This window comes from Falco cherrug, chromosome 8 (assembly GCF_023634085.1).
Source record: "Falco cherrug isolate bFalChe1 chromosome 8, bFalChe1.pri, whole genome shotgun sequence".
In the NCBI taxonomy this organism is placed as follows: Eukaryota; Metazoa; Chordata; class Aves; order Falconiformes; family Falconidae; genus Falco; species Falco cherrug.
Genome location: NC_073704.1, coordinates 21,079,878 through 21,101,836, shown reverse-complemented (window position 1 = coordinate 21,101,836; position 21,959 = coordinate 21,079,878). Strand labels below are relative to the sequence as shown.

At 51.8% G+C, this 21,959-nt stretch overlaps 1 protein-coding gene across 2 annotated transcripts in view; it reads left to right on the top strand.

Annotated features, from left to right (window-relative positions):
* The window catches only part of GAD1 (glutamate decarboxylase 1), a 41,197-nt gene that overhangs the window by 933 nt on the left and 18,305 nt on the right, over window positions 1-21,959 (top strand). The window contains exons 2-8 of one of the 2 annotated variants that reach the window (XM_055719409.1): window positions 581-658; window positions 5,942-6,088; window positions 7,927-7,989; window positions 12,837-12,995; window positions 13,717-13,959; window positions 16,485-16,575; window positions 21,155-21,267. In XM_055719409.1, the coding sequence (XP_055575384.1) occupies window positions 6,019-6,088; window positions 7,927-7,989; window positions 12,837-12,995; window positions 13,717-13,959; window positions 16,485-16,575; window positions 21,155-21,267 (739 nt within the window). In that variant the 5' untranslated portion in view covers window positions 581-658; window positions 5,942-6,018. Of the gene's footprint in view, window positions 1-580; window positions 659-4,280; window positions 4,664-5,941; window positions 6,089-7,926; window positions 7,990-12,836; window positions 12,996-13,716; window positions 13,960-16,484; window positions 16,576-21,154; window positions 21,268-21,959 lie in introns of those variants that run through there. The other variant, XM_055719408.1, reaches the window with a different exon arrangement.

The following is a 21,959-nucleotide window of genomic DNA, read 5'->3' as shown; positions in this document are numbered from 1 at the left end:
CTTGTTTCCTGAGGATTATTTATGAAATATGCTTAATTTAAATAAATTATGTATTAAAAAATCCCAGAGTCCAGCTCTCCAAATTCATTCTGAGATGGGAGAGCCAAACCACATCACCTCCTGCAAAAGCATTTGAATGTTCTCATTGTAAACTGATGCCCTCCTATGGGATAAAAAGATACAATTCAGTGAGACATGTAACAATTATAACAACATATCACAAGGGGGAAATCCAGGCATTAGCTGTCTTGGCTCTACAGGGTTATTGGGGGAGGCAGGGAATAAATTTTGTTTCAAACAGAGTAAAAAGTTGTAATTCCCTAAAAGTGGTAGAGAGCCAACTTACTGAATGTACGATCATTTCTGTTATTCCTTCACGCTACTATCACAGTTCCCCAACTTGAGTGATTTTGTTTGATCCATCTAGATAAATAAGATTTTCTGTTGGGTTTTATTTCATTATGGTTTGGAAGTAAGGGTGTTCTTTGCTTGCTTCCATGTTTGCTTGGGGGTATCGAGAGTTGGGATTCGCTGCTGCTATTGTTTAAGGATGTGGGTTGTTCTTTGGGATGTTTTTCAGATGAAGCAGATCAAAACGGACAGCAACATATGCCAGCATGGATCAGGAAGGGGACATCCTGAAAAAAGAAGCCACAAAGTAAGTAAAACAATGTGCTTCAGATGAGACTTTTCTAAATGCCCTTCATCACAGTAGTGCTGAATGTTCTAGCTGGCAGCTCATCTTTGAAATTTGGGTGATGGACATGATCCTTAAATATGGGACAGTTGGGTACATTAGTGACTGATCATAAAAGCCAAAAGCAAACATATCGCTCACCTTCAATACGTTTTTATAAAGTGCTGTAGAACAGCAAAAGTTATCTGTCAAATAGGAGCATAAATCCATAGTCTTCACCAAATTTCCATTTGTAGAATTTTCTGGACAGGGCCAAATAATTACAGCAATAGTTTGTTGTTGGTTTGGGTTTGGGATTTTTTTTGGCATTTTCACTTGGTTACAGATACACAGTAATTTATATCTGTATTCTTCAGCACTACAGGTGGTAGTCAGGGAAGTTCTGAAATACTTAGTTTTGAACAGTTTTCCACTTTTGTCAAGAGTTAAGGAAATTTATCATTTAAATTATTCAATTCTAGAAAAGATACACGTAAATGATACATAATTACATACCAGAAATGGTGGGGAAAGTAATAGATACCTGATGCAATGAATATATTTTGTAATAATGTACTGGATTACAAGTTATTATAACTGTGTGATTTAAAAAAAAAACCACAACAACTCCTCACAGGCTGCAAAGATACAAACCCATGATTTCGGGAACATCACAGATGTTCAGTGTACATACTGTTGTATACATTTTTAGGGAAAGAGCATGCCTGATCCAATCAGTTAAAATATTCACAATCCAAACAAAATGGCAATTAAAAGGCAACAGAGAGAGAACACTCAGGGAGGAAAAAAACCACAATCATAATAATCACCAGAAGGCCAATTTACTGCCCTGCCTGCAACTAAATGCATATATAACATATGTTATATATGAACATATAGTTCAGAATATGAAGAAACAAGAAACACAATGGCAGAGTGCCTTTCCTCTATTTGTTTTTTCCATGGGCATGTAGTTATACTGTGACCTCCTTACAGTATAGGCAGGAGGCACCACAATGACTCTTCAAACCCACAGGCTGCAATACTAATACTAAAAAAATTTTCCTCTGATCAACAGATATTTTTTATACACCCACAGTTATAAACACTGTATAATCATTGACTGGTCTTTGTTGCTAAAGATATTTATTGCATCACTTCCATTCCCGTGTTTACCCAGGGTACTCAAGATTTGTATTTGAGCATGTCCAGTTAATGGATGGAGATGAACTTAAAAGATACCCCGTGGTCTGGCTTTTGTAAATGAGTTCTAACCGATGCGCTGCTTACAAGCTTCAGCTAAGGGAATTGTACATCTGCATCGCGCTCCCTGCTGCTGCTGTGGGTCAGTGGTTTTTCCTGTGTGTTTCACATCTTCAGTAAACGTCTGTGTTCAAAGCAAAACCCCAAGTGTTCTGGAACTCCAACCTGCAAAGAGAGTCTCAGTAACCTGTGCCTGCCGTGCACTCGAGCAGTAGCCACAGGGAAGGGACTAATGGATGGAAAGGGAAAACGGCAAAGAGGGGCCGAGCGGAGGGCTCGGGCAGCGCAGCGTTGCGGGGAGGGGGCTTTGCACTCCCACCGAAAGTGGTACCTCTGCGTGGCCCGCCTGGCCGTGTGCGCCTGGCAGGGGTGTTTCAAAGGTCTCCGTTGGCGTGGCGGGTGCCGAATGAAGCCTCCACAGCTGGAGCGGTTCGGCTCTGGGTCGCATTTTTCAGGGCTCCGTTGCAAGTGAGGGTCACCCAGCGTTTCCTGACGCCGTGCACAGCCGCGCTCTAGATGAGCGGGGGGACAGCGAGGGGAGGACCCGCGGAGCCCCGGAGCTTGCTGCCTCCCGCTCCTGCCGCCGCCGGGGCCCGGGCGAGGGGACCCTCGTCAGCAGGGGCTGCGAGCAGCCGCAGCCGCCCGCGGGCGGGCTCTGTGCGAGCCGGCTGCGCTGAGGGTGCGGGCTTGAGATACAGCACCACCTAGAGGGGACGCGGGGCGGGGGAGCGGCGCCGGGCTCGGGGGGGTTGTGTCGGCCTTTTCCTGCCCGCCCGGGGGCGGCGGTCGCACCCCCGCCTGGGGCCCTGTGGCGCCGCCCGCTGACCTTGCCGGGCCTACGGGACGGGGCGGGCGCTGTCCGCGGTGCTGAGCCGAGCGGCGGGGCCCGGGCAGGGCGCGGGGGGGCGGGAGCCGCCGCGGGCATCGGGGTGCCAGAACGCCTGTTATTTCCAGCGTGCGGCGGCAAAGCCCGCTGGTCCCCACTGCCTGGCCCCTGCCCCTGACGGGCCCCAGCTCCTCCCAGGATGTAAATGTTTCTGTTAAGACTTGTCTGTCTGCTCCAGACGCGCTTCTGGAGGGCCAGAAGCGAAGGTGTGAGCGCACACGGCGTGTGCCTGCCGGGCACACACCCAGCTGGGTCGTGCCTTGCAGTGACGACTGGCTTGGGAGTTCTTTGCATGATCTTCCGTTGACTCTTTGCACTGCAATCCTGCCACGATTTCCAGTGACTGTTTGTTTACGTTTATAAAGACAATTAGCTACAGTTGCATTATTTGTCATGGTCTGCATCAAGCAACCTGCTCAATCAGTTGAAACCGCCTTTAAAACGATAGCCGGGAATAGACAGAAAAAGGTCGTGTCAGCAAGGACTGTGAATACCTTTAAAACTGTTTAAAAGCTGGCTTTGGCGCTGTCGGTGTTTTCGTTACGTGTCCAGTTCCTGGACAGTAAGTGTGCTCGACAAAGCAATCGTCTTGGTCACTTAATGCTGTTAGTCGGCCGGTCTCCTTTCGAACAAAGGCTTGTAAGTTTTTGCTCTTCCCTCGAGTCCTTCAAGAAGGACACGTCCCTGCTGCTCGTTGCGCTGCCCAGCACCCCCCGCACGGGATGAAATTCTCTGGCTCCATCGGGCAGTTTCCCCTCCTCCCGTCTCATTGCAGATTCCTCCCAGCCCCCTTACGTGCCATCTTTGTGAGAAGGGTTCGGTTTAGGCATCTGCGTGGCTTCCGCGACATGCCGAAATGTAGCACCGCGGCCAGCACCGCGAATTCTGGCGAGGCACGTTTGGGGTGTGGGACGGAGAAGCACAGATTCGGGGTTGTCGGGGTTACAAAAAAAAGATGTTGTCTGAGCGGTTCTTGTTTTAAGCAAAAAGACGTCTGCTATAAACCCGTAATCTAACGGCAACGCCGAGGGCAAGGGGCAAGAACGCCGGTGTTCCCGCGGCGGTGCCTGGGCCTCTGCCACCCTCTGGCGGAGAGCGGGGCGGCGGGCGGTGCCGGCAGCGGGGCCGCCGGGGCGAGCCAGCGGGGCACGGCCAGCCTCGGCAGGGGCTGCGGGGTTGTGGGGGGGCTTTGCTAAGCCACTGTTCACGCGGACCCCGCCCGGCTCATTCGTGGCGCGCAGGGGAGTGCCGGGGCCGCGGGGCCGGCCGGAGCGGGAGTTGGACCTGGTGCGCCTGTGTGTGCGGCGCCGTGCCGCCCGTTCGCACAGCCGGCGACCTCGGGGCCAGCCGGTGCTGGCTAGGGAAAGCCTCCGGCGCCGTCCGCCCAAGGCACTCAACGAGAGACGTGCAGGGCAGAAACCCCTGACTGGGGGTGCCGCCCCCTCCGCTGCTGGGCAGCCCCATCCGCCGCGGGTGCCAGACCCGCCGCCCCGGGGCGAAGCAGACCGGCGGCGGCAACCGGGGCCGGGTGGGCCGCCCCTCCCCGCCCCAGCCGGCCGCCCCAGCTGTCCCCAGCCCCCGTGAGGAGCGGCGCGGAGGGGGTGGCGGCAGCCCTGTGACTCATGCCTGCGTCGAAGCAGATCAACCGGCGATTCACGCTTTTGAAAAAGCAAATCCGAGCACTTCTGGAAAAAAAGGTCATCTCGCATTAAATTCCGCGGCGCGATTGATATTCCGACGTCGTTTCTGGCAGAGTTTATAAGCGGCGGGTCGCTCCCAGGCTGGAGTCGCCCTGCCTGCCTGGACTCCGGCAGTAAGAGTGTCCGCTCGCCCCCTCGGTAAGTCTCCTCTAACCAGCATCCTATTTTTTCAAACCTTCGGGAACCTCTTTCAGGATCTGGAGTCGTGTGTCCTTCTGTGTCCCCCGTCCGTCCGTCCGTCCGTGTCCGTCCGTCCACCCCCCGTCCCCCCCCCAAAATCGGCTTTGGTCGCTGTCGTACCTATAGAGGGATAACGGGTATTTTGAGACAGCCAGCGCCTTAGACATTGTGTTAACCTGTTACTTCACTTCCAGGCATTGTCTAGAGAATCTCTTCTGCTTTATGGTTGTTTTCTCTTTCCTTTTTAAAAAGTGATATACCTGTTCTCCATTGAAATCATTGATCCGTTGCGTTTACACGCGGGCGTAAATCCGCCCATCAGTAGAAATGAATCGGTAGCTACCGACTCGGAAAAAGCCGCTAACAAAGAAAGCGTTCGTTCGTTACCGCGACCTTCATTTTCTTTACAAGGGGAAAAAAATAAATCACAGGTAGCCGTGGGGACAAAGAGACGAGCGGGGCACTGACCCGGCAATTCTCGATCAGCGACCCTGTATTGGTTATCGGAGCACCGTGTCCGCCAGGAAAGAGCCGAACATCTGGCGAGGAGCGAGGGCTGGTCAGCACCTTCCTTCCCCAGACAGACATGCCTTCTCCTGCCATTTGTGCCGCTAAAGCAAGCGCGGGCACGGGAGAGCGCTGCTTAGCGCCGGAGCACGTACTGGTCCCGCTTGGCTGAAACGTGTGCGTGCAAATACACGTGTGGTGCCTGTCCTCGGACCTGGGCAAAATGCAGCTTTGTGGTGGCGGGGTTCGTCTGTCGGTCTTTACTGAACGCTTAGTCTGGCGTGTGTTTGGGGCTCGGATGATAACGCACAGACGGGCTCCGTTTGGGACTGTAGGTCGTTTGGGCTAGTAATTTCGAAGCCCGCTTTGCATGTTGGTTGCCATTTGACGCGAGCCGCATAATTGTCCTGCTCAGCGGCCACCGATAAAATTGCGATAGACTTCACGCTCCGCTAAATCCGTCATTCAGGCGCGGGGGTAGCGCCTCGGTATCCAGCGAAGGGACGATTTTGCTCTTCAGCCTGTCGAGGCATTTTCCTGGCGCGCCGCTTGCGCCTGGCCCCGCGGCCCCGGCGCGGCCGCCCCCGCCTGCCCGGCCGCTGCACACCCCGCCGCCGCCCCGGGACCGCCGCCGCTCATGCCGGGCTGCAGCCTGCCGGCCTCCGGACGGGACTCCTGTGCGGTTCTCCAGGAGGCCGGACCACTAAAACCGCCTTTTCTTCCTTCCAGCAAATTCCTTGCTGCCCAGCCCTCAGAGGAATATCGGAGAAAAGCCGGGCTCCGGGGACAGGAGCTTTTCTGAAGGGATGGCTTCCTCCGCTCCCTCGTCCTCCAACGACGCTCCGGACCCCACCCCAACTAATTTACGGCCCACAGGTAGGTTTTATTATTTTCCTCGTTTAAAGTGTTTTGGAGGTTTTCTCCACCTAGGCGTGGAAAGACCGATTTCGAAACGAAACGGTAAATCCATGTAGCCCTGTTCCGCGCCATTAAGCAAGGTGCGGAAAGTGGTCTACACAAAGAAACCATCTTTCTGGTGGGAGCGGGAGAGGTTGGTTCGTGGCGAACAAAACGCTGGGGGGGCGGGGGGGAAGCCCACCTCGGCGGCCAGCGCCGTCTTTATCTTCCAGCCACATTTGAGGGATTTAGACAATAAATCGAACCCCCAGATAGCCAAAAAATCGGGATGTTGTAAGGGGTGTGGAGAAAATGAATCAGTTAAAGGGCGAAGTACACCAGTGGCTTAAAGCGGATGTGTCGGCCCCCGCCCCCCCCTTACATTTTATAAATGCTAATGCTGCAGCTTCCTTTCAGCCTACGCTGAAGCCTGTAATCAAGCGAAATTTGGATGCTAATTGTAGCTTTTCAAAGCCTTACATTCCTAATTGCTCTGAATTCGCCTTGAGTTATTGAGGTGTGAGTGGGAAGCAGAGGCTGCTGCAGGTGGATAGAGAATCAGTTTATAGCCCTGCCAGGCACTTCAGACCGTCGCTTAACTGAAAATAAATTTATAAGAGGCTCGATGCTGTAACGCATCAGAGACAAAGAGCGGGCAGCAGTAAGAAATGAAAGGTTGTCAGGCACAGCAAAGCGGGGAATAGCTTTTACCCTGAAAGGGCTACAAGGCACGAACATCGAAGCCGTTATTGTCATTATTCTGCAAGTAGAAGGAACGGGGGAGGGGGCGAACGGCAGCCCCGGGTCTTGTTCCAGGCGGGGGTGACAGGCACGGCTGCCTTTGGCTGAGGTGTCACATGCAGGAATCGAATTAACCGGCCACGCAGCTAAAAATGAGATGACCTCTGACAGCAGCACCCGCCTCGCCCGCCCGGAGCTCCTCCGCCTGGCCGGGAGCGCCTGGGCGCTCCCCCCGCTTCGCCCTCCTCGGGGGCCCGGCCGCTGCCCTCCTCGCCGGGTGAACCGCCCCCGTCCCAGCGCCTCTGCCGCCTTCCCCCCTCCCCCGCACACACACATGCAGTCACCGGCCAGGGGGTCCCCCGTGGCCGCTGCCGGCCCTACGGCTGCCGCCGGCAATGGGCCGGCGGGGCTCGGCTGCGCTCTGAGCCGAGGCCGGTGCCCCGAGCGTCTAAGCCCCGGACTTGGCTCCCCGTTTTCCCCGAGCTCCACTGGGGCCGATGGCCGCGGCTCACAGCGGCTGGGAAGGAGCCTGCCCCCTCCGTCGGTGCGGTCGCTCCCGGCGTGCCCTCGGGCGTGCAGGGCCGGCTGGCCAAGGGCTGCCGGGCCCGGGGCCGCCACAGAATGGGCCGGGCCGGGCCGCGGGGCGCACAGCGATGCTCCGGGGCGGGGACCGGGCCGGGAGCGTCCCTAGTGCAGCTGTCGCAGGCTCGTCAGTGCGGGCGAGGCTCGGTCATGCAGGTCTGGTCATCTAGTCAAATACTATTTTTCACCCAATTAATTCCCGAAGTCTTCGGTGACCCCATTTCACACCACTTTATTTTAAGCTGCCACTTCCCTGGAGCCCCGCCAGTAAATTATTAGACGTTCGGGTCCCGAGGCGCTTTCCCCCTCCTCTCGGCGGGCCAGCGCGTCACCTCGCTGTCACCCGAGCCTCAGCTGCCCCGCGCCCGGCACGCTCCGGCGCCGCGGGGCTCGGGAAGCCGCTGTCGCTCCCGGCGTGGGGCTGCGCGGGGGGCCCGAGGGGACGGCCGGCCGGGTCCGCCGCCCCAACGGAACCACTCTGCCCTCTCTTCCAGCTTACGACTCGTGGTGTGGCGTGGCTCACGGGTGCACCAGGAAGATCGGGCTGAAGATCTGCGGTAAGTCCGGCCGCGCCCCGCCGAACGGCACCCCACACGGCCGCGCTTGGCGGCGCGCCATGACTCACCGAGCCCGAGGGGCGCGCGGGAGCAGGGCCGGGCCAGCGGCCCCGGCCCTGGGCGCCCCCTGCCGGCGGCCTCGGGCGCCCCCTGCCGGCTGCACGGCGGCCCCGGCCCCGCCGCCGGCCCTCCCGTGGCTTGCGGCGGCCGCGGGCCCCGCTGCATCTCTTGCCATAACCGGGGGCGTGCAGGCGCTGGCCGCCCCCGGCGGGGGGAGCGCAGGGCCCGCCGGGGAGGCCGGCGGTGAGGAGGAACGGGCGGGGGGGTTGGCCGCCTCTCCCTGTCTGAAATTTTTCAACCTTATCTGACTAGAAAATACGGATCTCCTGGGGGAAAAAGATTAACGAGAGCCTTATTAAAGAGCAATTCGTCAGCTTGCTGCGCTGGTAAGATAGCGCTGGCAGCCAGTCAGCGCGCAGGCACATGAAATGCAGGAAGGAAAACAAATGCACAATCAGATCACAACGTTATAGCAAGAGATTCATTTGCAGATAACAAGCTGTCTTCCTTCTCCAGATTTCTCAGTGGTGCCTTCGCTTTTGGAGACAGTCAAATCTTCATTTTCTGACGGGGAGAATCGTTCAGCCTAGCCCGTGCCCCTTATGAATTGAAATCATGTCCCATTTCCCCCGGCTACTGCTTTTTTGGGGGATGGGAAATTATGTCTTGGGAGAAACAGGCCTTTTGTCAAAGCAACGATATTTTTAAACCTCTTGCCCTACTTGCCCGAGTCGAAGCTCATTCACTAAACGTTTTGTCACCTGGAAGTTTGGACTGGAAAAGAATCAGGGTGTGAATGTTTAGCCCTGTGTCTATTAGAGAATTCATTGGTACCCGCAGGCGACATTAACGAGTAGTCGCTTAGTTCTATAAATAGCTCCTGATCTGAGTTTAATGGACCGTTTCCCTACCAGTCCCTTCAGTGGCTGGAGCGATGGGCTTTTTCATCATCATTTTAATTTAGCCCGGCAAGCAGAACTGATAAAGTAACGCACCGTTAGGCTTGCTCCGTGTTGCTAGACTACCAGGGTTACAGAGGGACGTCGCAGCGTCTCTCGGTGAGATCAAATACACTGAAAATTAAAGATCCCACCATTTTGGATTTGAGAAAGGCAAAAGAGAGTGTAGTGGAGGGTTTGTGAAGGGAGCTCAGAACAAGCGGGGCTGATGTAGTTTTGGCTCAGGTTCGGTGCTCGATTTTCCTTTTCTGGCTCTTTTCTGTTTCATACGGAAAATATAGCCTGAATAGTGATGGTGATTAGGAATAATCGGATTCGATGGCGACCACTCTTCTTGCTCGTGTGAGCCCTCCCACTCGAATCTAGCACCCGCACAAAGACAGAGAGGGAAGGTTGCCTTCGGTAAATATATAGCATGAAGTACTGATGTTGCCAAGAATCTTGGTTAAACATGCCAAACAAGTTGACGTTTGACTAGTACATAAGATATCCCCCTTATCCTTACCTTTCACAAAACGTCACTTCGGACCCTAAATACTGTGCTGTCACAAAGCGATAGTAAACCAGGCGCCGCGGAATTGTTTTGAATGCAAACTTTAAATAAGAATTGAGCTGAGAGAAAAGGCAGGTCGTGAACGAGTCGGTTCTTCCACCTATGTTGTATATTATGTGTTTGACGTTTTCAGTAATTACATATCCAAGATGTATTTAATTTCTTCTCAAACAACTGAGCGATTTAAGGATTAGCTCCTTTCCTTTCTGGTTGAAAGGCACCGTCTGAAAAGAGCCCTGCCGCTGCCACCCCCCGCTCTTCGTCTCTGCACATACTTTAAAAAAGAGAACATATTTTAAAGGGGTTTAATGAACTGTCACACAGGCGAAGTACGGGCAGATCTCCCCCTGTGTCTGGAGTCGCATGCTACACCTTTCACTCCCACCTCGGCAATTATTATTGCTGCTGGGACCGATCCTGCTAACATTTGCTCGGCATCAGCGGAAATACTCGACGTAGTAAAATTGCTCAGGTGCGTCTTCAGCTGTTTGGCCCCGGCCAGCTGATGATCCCCTGCCCAGGAGCAGCGCCGGAGAGTGGGCTTTCACAAGGAGCCGTGTAAGTCAGAAACATCAGTTTGTCTCCGGAGTCAGGGGGATTGATGCTGCCGAGCCACGTAGGCGGTGCTGAGACCCCCTGCCGTGGAGGGAACCAGGGTCTCCTGCAGCCACCACCGACGGCGTCGACCGGCGGCCACGGGCCGGGACCCGGCAGGTCTGTCCCTGCCTCGGGAGCTGCGGTCCCCGCGGGGGGTCACACGCCTGCCTTGTGCGAAGCCTGATGTGAAATCACGCCGGGTTTGTGGCCACGATGGGGACCGAGGGACTCCGGCGCCAGTCTGGTCTCACTCGGCTTTTAAAAACCCGGTCTCTAAAAGCGCATCGATGAAAATACCTGTCGGGGAGGCACTTGCTGCTGCGGGGAAAGGCTGCGCTCTCCGCCGCTGCGGGAGAAGCAGCGCGGACGCTATTTCACGCGCCGCTGCTCGCTGGATCTCTCCTACGCCGCTTTGCTTTTCGCATGGGATACGGATGGAAGATTTGCTGCAGTCCTGCGCTTCCCCTCGGCGTGGAAGGAGCCCGGGAGGGCAGGCTGCCGCGCCTCCCCGCATCCCGGGACGCGGGTGGGCGCCGGGGAGCGTCCCTCGCCCTCCCGGGAGCGGGGCTGGGGAGGGCCCTGAAGCCCCGGAGCGGGGGGCGGCCGCTGCCCTGCTGGGCTTCCCCACCTACGGGGCCCGGCAGGACCGTCACAGGTCGCCGTGGGCGAGGGACCGGGGCGCACGGTGCGTTCCGCGGCCGAAGGAGCCGGTGCCGGGCGGCAGCAGGTTCCTCCCTTCGGGCTTTGTTGTTTGTTTGTGTATCTCCGCCCGTCGTGGGGCGGGGGATGGGGACACGGCTCCAGGGGGGCCGCTGCTCTTGCAGACGTCTCTTGTCACGTAACTCTTCCCGCTGAGCATCGCCACCGAGAGCCTAGAAGAAAGAAGATAAAGCGAAATGAAGCCACAGGATCTGGGGAAAGAGGATCGCGCCGGAATTTAGTCTAGACGGCACCTGCCCCAGTATCAGTTGCTCCACCTCGTGAGCGGGAGACAGCACTAGCTGTTGCAGGAGCTGGTCACTGCAGCAAGAATCGTTAAAAGTAACGACACCAAAACTAAAACTGGAAAAAAAAAAAAGGCAGTGTTCCTGGACGGCTACCCCTAAATTATGCACGAAGAGAGTTTCCCTTAAATATTTTTTAAATTTCTCATATAATTCGTATTCCTAAGAATATAATGGAAAGAAACTGATTAGTAGATCAACGTTAAAAGGCAAAACGTGTTCACTGAAAGGATGGGCTCGACAAACCTGCCTGCGAACAGCCCTCTTGGAGACTGGTCTGGGGGCCCGACTGGTGCAGAAGCGGCTGCAGGCTGGGGGCTCCATTTTGGGTAGCTCTTACGGGACTGTCAGGCTGGCGGCCGGGTCTGGGGCACGGGTACCGCGCCGGGAGTCACTGGCCCAGAGGCTCTGCGTCGCTCCCTCCTCTCCGCACGGCGATGGGCCCCCGGGGCCTGCCCAGGCTGCAGGGGGCCCGGGCAGGCCGGCAGTGGGCGCCCAGCGGCAGGAGCCGCACTCCCGGTTCGCTGTCGGGGGTCCGGGAGTCCGGAGAGCGGGGACTCACGGCCGGAGAGCGGAGGGCGCCGGAGGGAAGCGGTGTCGGAGGACGCGGGTGAGCAAAGGGTCGGCGTTGGTTTTCCTCCTTGCCAAGTCTTCCTCTCCGGCGGATATCCCTGGCCGTGACAAGCGTTGGTTTCAATTGTTACTTGCTTTAAAACAAAAGAAAGGCAAAAGGAGGCCGGCGCTGCGGCACTGTCTCCTCCAAACACACAGGCGTGCTCTTTGCAGCCTGGGAGGTTAAAATCCGATGCCTTCGTTAATAACGAAAAGCCCAACACTACGCATGTTTTAGCGGGCATGGATTTAATGGATCAAATCCTGAAAATCAATTGTTCTCCCTGCCTTGTTAAAGTAGATGGGTTCACTTACTCGCCACGGGCCCTGCGTGGTGCCCACCTCTGTAATTCTTGGGGGGTGTGTGGGTTATTGTTGCCGTTGCACATAGCAGCGGTTGTGATCGGGTCCTGGCTGCAGGGCTGCGTCTCCGGTGAGAGCAGAGCTCCTTGAGACCCCTGGGGATGATTAGTGTTAGTATCGAAGCATCTTTCCAGGTGGAAAATCTGCATCTCCCAGACACATGCTGGTATGTACTGATGACAGGAAAGCGGGGTTGATGGGCACTACTGGTATCCTCGGAGCTCTGGCGCTCCTGGGACGGCTGCTCCAGAGTGGCTGCTCGTTCTCATGCCTTTTGTGCGTGAGAGCACCACGAGGAGAACTGAAAGTGGCCCTGATTTTAATCATACATCATTGCCCCTGTCTGCTAGGTCCATAAACTTCGCCTGCAGGCTGAAATAGCATTGACTCATCCTGAACTCTCTTCCACTGGCTGATTACTGAAGTGGAATCTGTCTGATCGACTTAATAAGAATTTACCACTGCACTAAATGATGAAAATTTGTTTTTTGCATGGCTGCATTTTTGCAGTTGATGGCATTTTGAGCTCTCCCTCCTGGAGGCAAATAATCCCCATAAATACTCTTATTCCTGACCTCATTAGTCAGATCCAGAGCCAACACTGCTTTGAACTGTTGGCTGGAGAGCAGCTTTAGATATTTCTAAACATGTTGGGAAGTGAGAAAACTCTGACCTGTGCACCTTGCAATAACAATGTAGGGTTCCTGCAAAGGACCAACAGCCTGGAAGACAAGGGCCGGATCGTTAGCTCCCTGAAGGAAAGGCAGTCCTCCAAGAGCCTGCTGACATGCGAGAACAGCGAGAAGGGATCCAGGTTCCGGCGCACCGAGACAGACTTCTCCAATTTGTATGCCAGAGGTAAATGCTCTTTACAGCTTCTGCTTGCTCCAGCTCGGCCACATCCCTTTGTAGTCTGCCCTCGCCTCCCTTGGAAGGGTGGCCACGTTCAGACCGTGCTTTTGCTTGGCTGTTTTTGAAGGAAGCTTTGTGAGCGTGTGTGTTTGCTGAGAGCCCCACTGGCGATGTGCACAGGTTTCCCGAAATGCAGTTTTCCGTACTTAGGGCTGACCCTCTGCAGCTCAGCCCCAGCCGCTCCTCCGGGGTCACTCCAGGTCCAGCCTCCGGGAGCACAGGAATTTTCTGTTTTATTTCCTCCTCCGTAAAATAGCAGTGAACCGGTCTGTGGTCGCTGGTGCGGGGCCATTGACGAGGAAGGTGAGGATGGGAACTCCATCTCTGTGGGGCAGGGGAGGGGAGCGCTGCAGGAGAGGGCGGGTGCGGGTTTGGGGTGCCTGTGGCCTGCGGGAGGGGAGGGCCCCCGCACACCGCTGGCGCTGCAGCGCGTCCTGCTGGCCGGGCTGCCCCGGCGGTGGCCCCGCTGTTCCCGTGGGAGACCTGGGCTCGCCGTTCCCCACCGGGCGAGAGGGACCGGGACCCCCGGCGGCCGCGGCGGGTTTCGCTCGGCAGCGAGCGGGGCGGCCCGGGGCTGGGCGCCTGCCCCGCTACAGCCAGGCTGCGCCGGGGCCGCGGCTCACCTCTCGCTCCCAAAGAAAGCGCTGACAGCTGGTTTGCCTCGCAGATTTGCTGCCCGCCAAGAATGGCGAGGAGCAGACCATGCAGTTCCTGCTGGAGGTCGTGGACATCCTCCTCAACTACGTGAGGAAGACGTTTGACAGGTCCACCAAAGTGCTGGACTTCCACCACCCGCACCAGCTCCTGGAGGGCATGGAGGGCTTTAACCTGGAGCTCTCGGACAACCCCGAGTCCCTGGAGCAGATCCTGGTGGACTGTCGGGACACACTGAAATACGGTGTGAGGACAGGTAGGTTCCCGTATGCGACTCTGGAGGGTCTCTCATGGGGCTTTTCTCTGGCCGCCGGTGAAGGTGAAGGGAGCCGGCTCAGGCCCACGGAGGTCAGCCTACGGCCCCTGCCCTGCCTCCCTGGTGGCTCAGCTCCGCGGCTGCGGGCGTTGGAAGTGTCTCTGCTCAGAAGCTTCCGTTACTGATGTGGCATCCGTCCCTGGCGGGGCGGGCTCAGTGCTGTTTGCAGCGCCCAGAAACAAGTTTTTAAGACGTAATCTCTTTCACTTGATGAAATGCGAGCTGTAGGTATCCCCGGGGAGCAATATCATTAGGTAAATGAGGGCATAAATGACACTGAATTTGCAGTTTTTCTTCTTTATGTTCACCAGACGTTTAATGAAAAAGAGACTGAAATCCTAGGAATCATCAGTAGAGGAACCCTGTGGATTTCAGTCCATTAGCCAAGAGCCCTGCCTCTCCAGGTCCCTCCGAGTCGGCTAGCAATGCCCGTTTATAATCGCTCCTTTTACCGGGTGAGCTGTAGCCAGGCTCCAGAGCAAAGTCTGTTCTCTTTCAGGCTGTTTTGGCCTGGAACGTTTTACATCTGTATCAGCAGAAAGCTGGCTGGCCACAAGCCCTGCCTGCTGTACTTATCCAAGCAGGTCAGGAACTGGAACAGTAAGGGAGCAGGGGCCATGTCTTCTCTCCCCAGTCTTGCTCCAGCGTTTCAGGGCTGCTAAACGCTGCCTGGCGAGTTGCCCCCTTCGGCTCAGCACGGCGGGGCAGGTGGGGGGGTGGGGTGGGGGCCTCCCCGCGGAGCTGAAGCTGCTGGAGGTCTGGAGGGATGCTCTCGCCAGTCTCTGGCTAGGCAGCTGCGAGCAATAGCTCCTAAGGACGGGGCGCAAGTTTCTGCTCTGTTTAGTCATGCAGCTGTGAAAACCCAGCGCAGTGCATTCAAGGAACAAGATCTTGACAACAAATGTGGCAGTTAGTTTCCTGTCTTTTCCCATTTACACGGTGGCTTGATTTATTCAAGAGTGTTGGGGCATATTTTTATTTTTTTGTGCCCTTAATCAAAAGGGAGTGTATTTCACTCCCGGCCCCGTGGGCTGTGGAACAGGTGGCCAGCAGCAAAGCGGGAGGCGCTGTGGTTGTGGGCCTGCACCGGCATTCCACTATGCACTGAGCCGGGATGTCGAGCAAGCTCTTCCCCTCACCTCGACCTCCCCCGGAGCTTTTGCGGGACCGGCAGGACCTGTCCCCGGGAGCTGAGAGGTATCCGATAAGACACCAGCTCTGTTCGAAGCAGTACCGGGTGCGGCTTTAAAGAAGAGCTGCTCGGACTCTGTGGCGACCCAGGACACATGCCCTGGCTTCCCGGGTCCCCAGGTCCCACGTTCCCTCTCCAGGCGAAGCTCCCTCCAAAGCCAGCGGGGCTGCACCGGCAGCCCAGCCTCAGGAACCCGCAGGCTCTCTGACAGCTGCTGGAGGTCAGCGGAATGACTGTTACAACTGCGCGGCGGGGCGGCACTGGCCGGCCAAGCGAACGGCTGAGCCGTGGGGCTCCGGGCCGCAGCCCCAACCGCCCGCCCCCGCCGGGAGCAGCCCGCCCGTGTCCGCGGCAGCCGCCGGCTCTGCCCGTTGCGGGACGCGGCCGCGCCGGCGAGTCACGCCTCCAAAAGCTGCCCGCTGACACCGCTCGGAGCAGAACCGCATTTATTTCTTTATGTCAGAAGATGCTGATGTCCCCCGCGTTGAGCCAAATGCGACGTGACAGGGTCGCTCCGGGCGTCGAGCGCTGAAGCCCCCGCTCGGCCTGTCTGTGCTCCCGGTGTATTTCCAGCGTGTCCTTTCCCGGGAGGGCAGAGATAAGGGCTAAGCGGCGCCACCTCCCCCTCCCCTCGAAGCCCCTCATCGTTTGTTGGGAATTTCCTCTCTCGGTGCCAGAAAAAGCAGACCCCGATAGTCCGGCTTGTGAAGTTGTTAAAGGAACTTTAGCAGAAGCACAGGAATACGATCGACTGCGGCCTGAGGGCAAAGCCCTTGTGTATGAGGTGAACCCTCTGCAACCACGCGGGGAGAACGCCCGCGCCGGGGGCTGCCGGGGGTCCCGCGGCAGGGGAGCACTGTCCGCCCAGCACCCCCGGGCTGCCCCCACCCGCAGCCCCGCTCCCGGGGGTGAGCCCCCTCCCCTGTCCCCGCAGGTGCAGATGTCCCCGCCCTGCAGGAGGTCCCTGGCGAGCTCCCCCCTCGGCCGCCGCCCCCCGCCCCGCGGAGGGCCTCTGGGGGTGGGCTAGCCCCAGCGCACGTGCCGGAGGTGTTTTAAGGCTCAGCCGGCGCTGAGGCTTTCGAGGCTTTCCCTGTTCGTGTAAAGGCCGGTGATTGCATACAGGAGCTCCCTCCAAGGCGGGTTTTCAGGCTCCGAAGCAGGCAGCGGTGGGCGCCGCTTAGCGCGGGCCGTTCCGGGGCGCTGGGGCGGGTGGGACCGACACCGGAGCGGTGCCACCGGAGCGGTGCTGAGTTGCTCTCAATTCTATTTCCAGGTCATCCTCGCTTTTTCAACCAGCTGTCCACAGGGCTGGACATCATCGGCCTGGCGGGGGAGTGGCTGACATCCACCGCTAACACCAACATGTAAGCGGAGTGCGGCAGGGGCCGCCCGGCGGGGCAGGGGGCGCTGGCCCAGCCCTGTGTAGGGTCCGGCTTTAAATGAAGGTCTTTAGCTCCTCATGTCTTCCTTGGTGTGGCGGCAGTGCAGTGAGAACGGTTAAGTAAAGCTGAACAGTTTGGCATTTCTGCCAAATAGAAATGCAAATACCCCAGAGCTAATTAAGACACGATGACTCCAACAAAATAACTTGAAATTATTTTTCTTCTCTTGGATCACTCTCCTTTAACTTTGACCGATTGTGTTTTTGTGTGGTTTTTTTTTTTTTTTTTTTTTAAGCTTTGGTTCTAGATTGAATAATTATGCCTCTATCCATATATGAACACTAGAATACAAACCGTAGAAGTTTATTGTCTTTTCTCCTGTTAACTCCAGAGGCAGCAGGGTTAGGGCATCACCTGCTCCTGTTCAGGTGCTGGTAAAAAGTGGCTTCTGGGTGGCTTCAGGGTGGTTAAAAACATAACATTGAAAATTAATTTGATGATAATGAAGGAATTAGTAATTCATTAAAGTTGTGTTTAAATAAATAAATGGAAGTAGAAAAAAGTAAAATTTTACATCTAGAACATATCAATGAGGAAGTTTTTCCTAATTTTTCTTGAACACAAAATTAACAAAAGCTAGATGTAAATGTAAGGTATTATGTTGAATTTTTGCAACAGAGCGTAATTAATGAACACATCCCTCACGCCCCCAAACAAAAAACCTTCTAGCCAGTTTTTATCTATATATTGATTCGTTTATGCTAAAAAATGTGATGGGAGTCCAAATACTCACCAGGTAACAGGCTGTTCTGCTTTAGTTCTGCATTGGATGTATTTAAACTCCAAAGCTACCTCTCTTTTGAGTAGTTTGTTGCTAATTTGCAGAACGTAGGAGCTATATCTGCAGACTGGAAAATGAACAATATTTTAACTGGCTTATCCATGAGGATATGGTTCATTAAGTGTAGCTGATTACTAGAAGCTCTATGTTGATTACGAGCTGTGCCTGTTTTGTGACATTGGCAATACAGAAAAATAAATAAGGTGCTCCAGCCAAAACCAGCTTGCTCTTTGTAATAATCATCTTCTCAATTAGTCTCTGCTAAAAATTGGTATGAGAGATTCAGATTTAAAGGCTGATTGGGAAGAAACACCAGCAACATATATTTTAATCATAAAACAAGTATTGCAAAGTGCTTGGTTTTGGGGTGTTTTTTTTCTTGGTACACAATTAAAAATGAAAACAAATCTGATTACATTTCTAAAAGAAAACTTTGCTTAAATATCATTCCTCTGTGACAAAAACATTCTTCAGAGTGTGTCACTCTTCGCAAGCTCCTTTTCCTTTGGCTAACTTACTTATCCTAGCTTAATTATACTTTTGTAATTGGTGAAATTGCGCAAATCTGATAGGACATAATAGAATTCAGTCGTGTGGCAGACTGTGAGAGTATTATGAAACATTACTGTCATTATTAAGAACATCACTTTCACTTTTGAAAGAGTAACTTCTTTTTTAAATGAGGTTGCTTTTTCATTTGGTTTTAAAAGTCTATTGTTAAATAGCTAGTTCTGTAAAGCTAGTTTCTGATCCATTTATACTTTAAACAGAACCTATCTTGAAAATATTTCTCTGTAAGCATGAAAATTGAATATTTATTTGCTTGTATGAAGTTTAGCAAATGCAAAATAATACATTGCTCTCTCTTTTTTTTTAAGCAAACCAAGGTCAATATTATATGCTTTCAAATAACACAGTAATTGCAAGTAATGTTAAAGCAAGATGTTTGTAACATATAATTCAAGGAACTGACAGAAGAGGTTATTAAAAATAACCACATCGTCTCTGTGAGCTCTGGGGAACGTATTTGTTTTGAGCGGTGTTTCAGCACAGAAGTGCAGGTTCTGACCCTTATCTAGAAACAGTTCTAACCTATCACAACTATACAAACATGTAACAAACAAGTGACAGTAACACTGGATTATGATAGGGAATGTTTTCCATTTGCCATTTTTTCTTTTCTACCTATAAATAATACTTAACGTATTTGATAACAATTAAAAAATATGTTTTCATTCATCTGTACTCTCTTAAAATTTTAAATCGGCATTAGGAAATGTCACTGTGAAGAAAATGTATTAAATTAAACATAATAAGCTTCCCACACTGACTTGGAAATACTGTATCAATGTGCTATTCATAGCTCAATCACTAATCATAAGACCTTTAGGGTGGAATTTTCAGAAGATGCTGTTATTTATCTAGCTCTAGGGATCTGTAATAGAGGGTGTTTGCTCACCATGCAGCAGCCAGCAGAGGTTAAAAAGCAATAATATTATCTGGAAGTTCTCTTTATGCCCGCTGTTAGCTGAGATGAGAGAATTATGTTGGTATTTTCAGTATTATGCATTTATGCTTATGAAAATGCAACGTAGACAAATGATGTAAAATGATTTACATTTATTCTTAGAATGCTTTTTACATACTGGCAAACAGGAGAACAGGTAGCTAGAATGATTTGGCCTCTTGGTGAGAGCAGAATTAAGCCAGCACTGGCCACTACCAAAAAACCCATTCATTTATTTTGTTAGTAAAAAGCTGAGACTCATGACTGGTTTAGTTCATTTGTACAAATGCCTGTCAAGATTGTGACTGTATGAAAAATCTAACCAGCGTTTTTTGTCAGGACTGAAGTCAGACAGTTCTTTCCAGGCCAAGCACATTTTCTGCATTTAACTGAATTTTTCAAAATCGTTTAAGTTTAAAACAAGTAAGTTGGAGTGAACTTTAGTAAGATGTGATTTTTAAAATCTAGTCATCATCTAATATAGCTGCATTTGCCTTATCACTTCCAATCATCTGCAGTCTTCTTTTATTTCTTTGTCAGTCTTTGGAGACTTGGAAAATAATTACATAATAGAATAAATAAATGTGTTTTACTTGGGTTTAAGTACATTAAAAATTCCCCTTGTGAACACTTGATATTTTATATATAAAAAACTTGCTTAACATTATATATATTTTTGTACAAGCCTTTAAGTCTTCTGGGAAGTATGTAGGAATTGGTGTGCAAGGTTTGAGGACAAAAATCAAAATGTTTAAACTGGTGGAAAAAATCACATTGACTTAAATGTATCTTGTATTAGGCTACAGTGATCCATACACTGCCAAGTTCCTGTTGACTTCACTTGGTCATTCTGCCTAAATAAAGATTGGAATATATCCTAGGTTTGCAGTGCTTGAAAACAAACCAAAAAATTCCCCACTGTTAGCAGACACCAACTGGTTTATTAATTTTGTCTCTGTAAATATTGGCCGCACACAAACCAGATCAGGACTCAACTGTCTGTCTCTGACAGATCTAATGATAATAAAAGCAAAATAATCAGTATTTTGGTTTCTGAAAATAGCAATTACAACAGTTAAATTACAAATGCTGTTTAATCTTAAAGGAGTGTTTTAGAAGTGGTGGTGGTGTTTCTCTGATGGACTAAGGACACATAAGGACTGAAGAAAATAATTAATATTTTAACTAACCAGTGCAGCTGTAAATAAAAGACAAGCTTTTTCAGGCACACATTCCCTTCTTCATCACCACATCTCCTTAGTCTGCTGTACCTATTCTCAAAATCTTTTTACTATTAGGGTGGCAACGTATGCGTTTTGGTGAATCAAGTGGAAGACATCAGTCAGATCCAAAGTGTCAGGGTGTCATATTCTTACAGATTCCTTCGGAAATCACAGGCTGATTGTTTAGTTTCTCTCAGCTTCCTTCCCCCCACCCCCTGCCTCCCTTTTATGTTTTTGGTTGGACTTTTTTTGGCATACATAGCAACCACTTCGTTAGAAGTCACAATTTACCTGTGTATCAACCGAAAATGGTTGTATGGCTGTCACTTTCCATCCATGTATTGCATGTAACATCAGGGCTACCAGACTATGTGATGGTTTTTGCCCTCATTAAATGGATACAATAGTTGACTGCTGACTTGGTTTTGGTAATTGGTAATTAGAAAATCATCATTCATAATTACTCTTGACAGTTATTGATCACACGGTCTTGTAGAAATAAGTTGTCCTTGGAGATCACCAACAGAATAAATCCACATAATTAATTGTATTTAGCCTTTGAAGCCCTAGCTCAATACTTCTAATTATGGATGTGTTTAGCTCAATGAAGTTCACTGTTTTCATAAGGATTTGGCAACATGTCCCTCCACAAGTGTGGAATTGGCTCTTTGGCAAACAAATGTTTTTACAGTACAATCTTGTATAGCAGTCAGCAGCGCTATGGTGGTGAGCATTAGGTCTTATGTTGGTTATATAGAAAGTTGCAAAAGAGCTAATACTGCCATTTTCATTGACCAATATTTCCAGTATTGTCTTCCTGAGGATTTTTGCTTGGGTAAAGGTTGCAATATCAGAACTTCAATTTATAGGAAAACTTTTAGGAATCTTAAGCATTTTCACAAAGAATCATAGATTGGGAATTTATTGTGTGTTTTTAGAATCTGTATTTGATTTTGTTTGTTTGGGGTTGTTTTTTCTTTATCCATGCAGGTTTACCTATGAAATTGCCCCTGTTTTTGTCCTCATGGAACAAATAACACTTCGAAAGATGAGAGAGATTATTGGATGGTCAAATAAAGATGGCGATGGAATATTCTCACCCGGTGAGTTTTTCCTCTCCATTTTGGTAGTTTGACTAAAGCTTCAAAAGTTAAAATAAACATAAGCTGGGTCTGAGTGCCCACAATCACTGCAACAAAAAGCAGTGTGTCAGATATTTAGAAGTAGGAATGCTTTGTTTAAATATCCTACAAAAAAGTTGGGGGAAAAACCTTATCTTTAAGTATGGCTATGCATCATGGCTGGTCAACATTTTAAAACTTGACTGCAAGCTCTGGTGTATAGTTAGGCATTTAACCACCCTTTTTTGCGCTTAATTTCTGGAGGTGTTGAGCAACCACAATTCCTGCCGACCAATAGCTCTTGAGAATCAGGTACTGACTTCTTTGATGGTCAGTGAGGATTTGGGCTCACAGTCAGAAAAAGACTGTGACTGCCTGTCTCTTTCTAAGACTTATTATCTGGGATATAATCTGACTGGATTCACAAGTAGGATTCCAGTATGAAGACCAAGACAAAGTCTTCACATGAAGTTGATACAGAGGCAGTCAGCAGTGACAGAAAAGACTGGTAAACCATGTGGAGGTCCTGGGCCCATGTGTGGGCAACATGGGTGCCCAGCAAAACTCCAGATTTTTGAGTTTGGTGTGGGGGACACACCGTCCTGTTTTAGAGGATGAAAGACAATTCCACCCCCTTTTGGAGCAGCCCTCATAAAATCTGGGAATGCTCACTT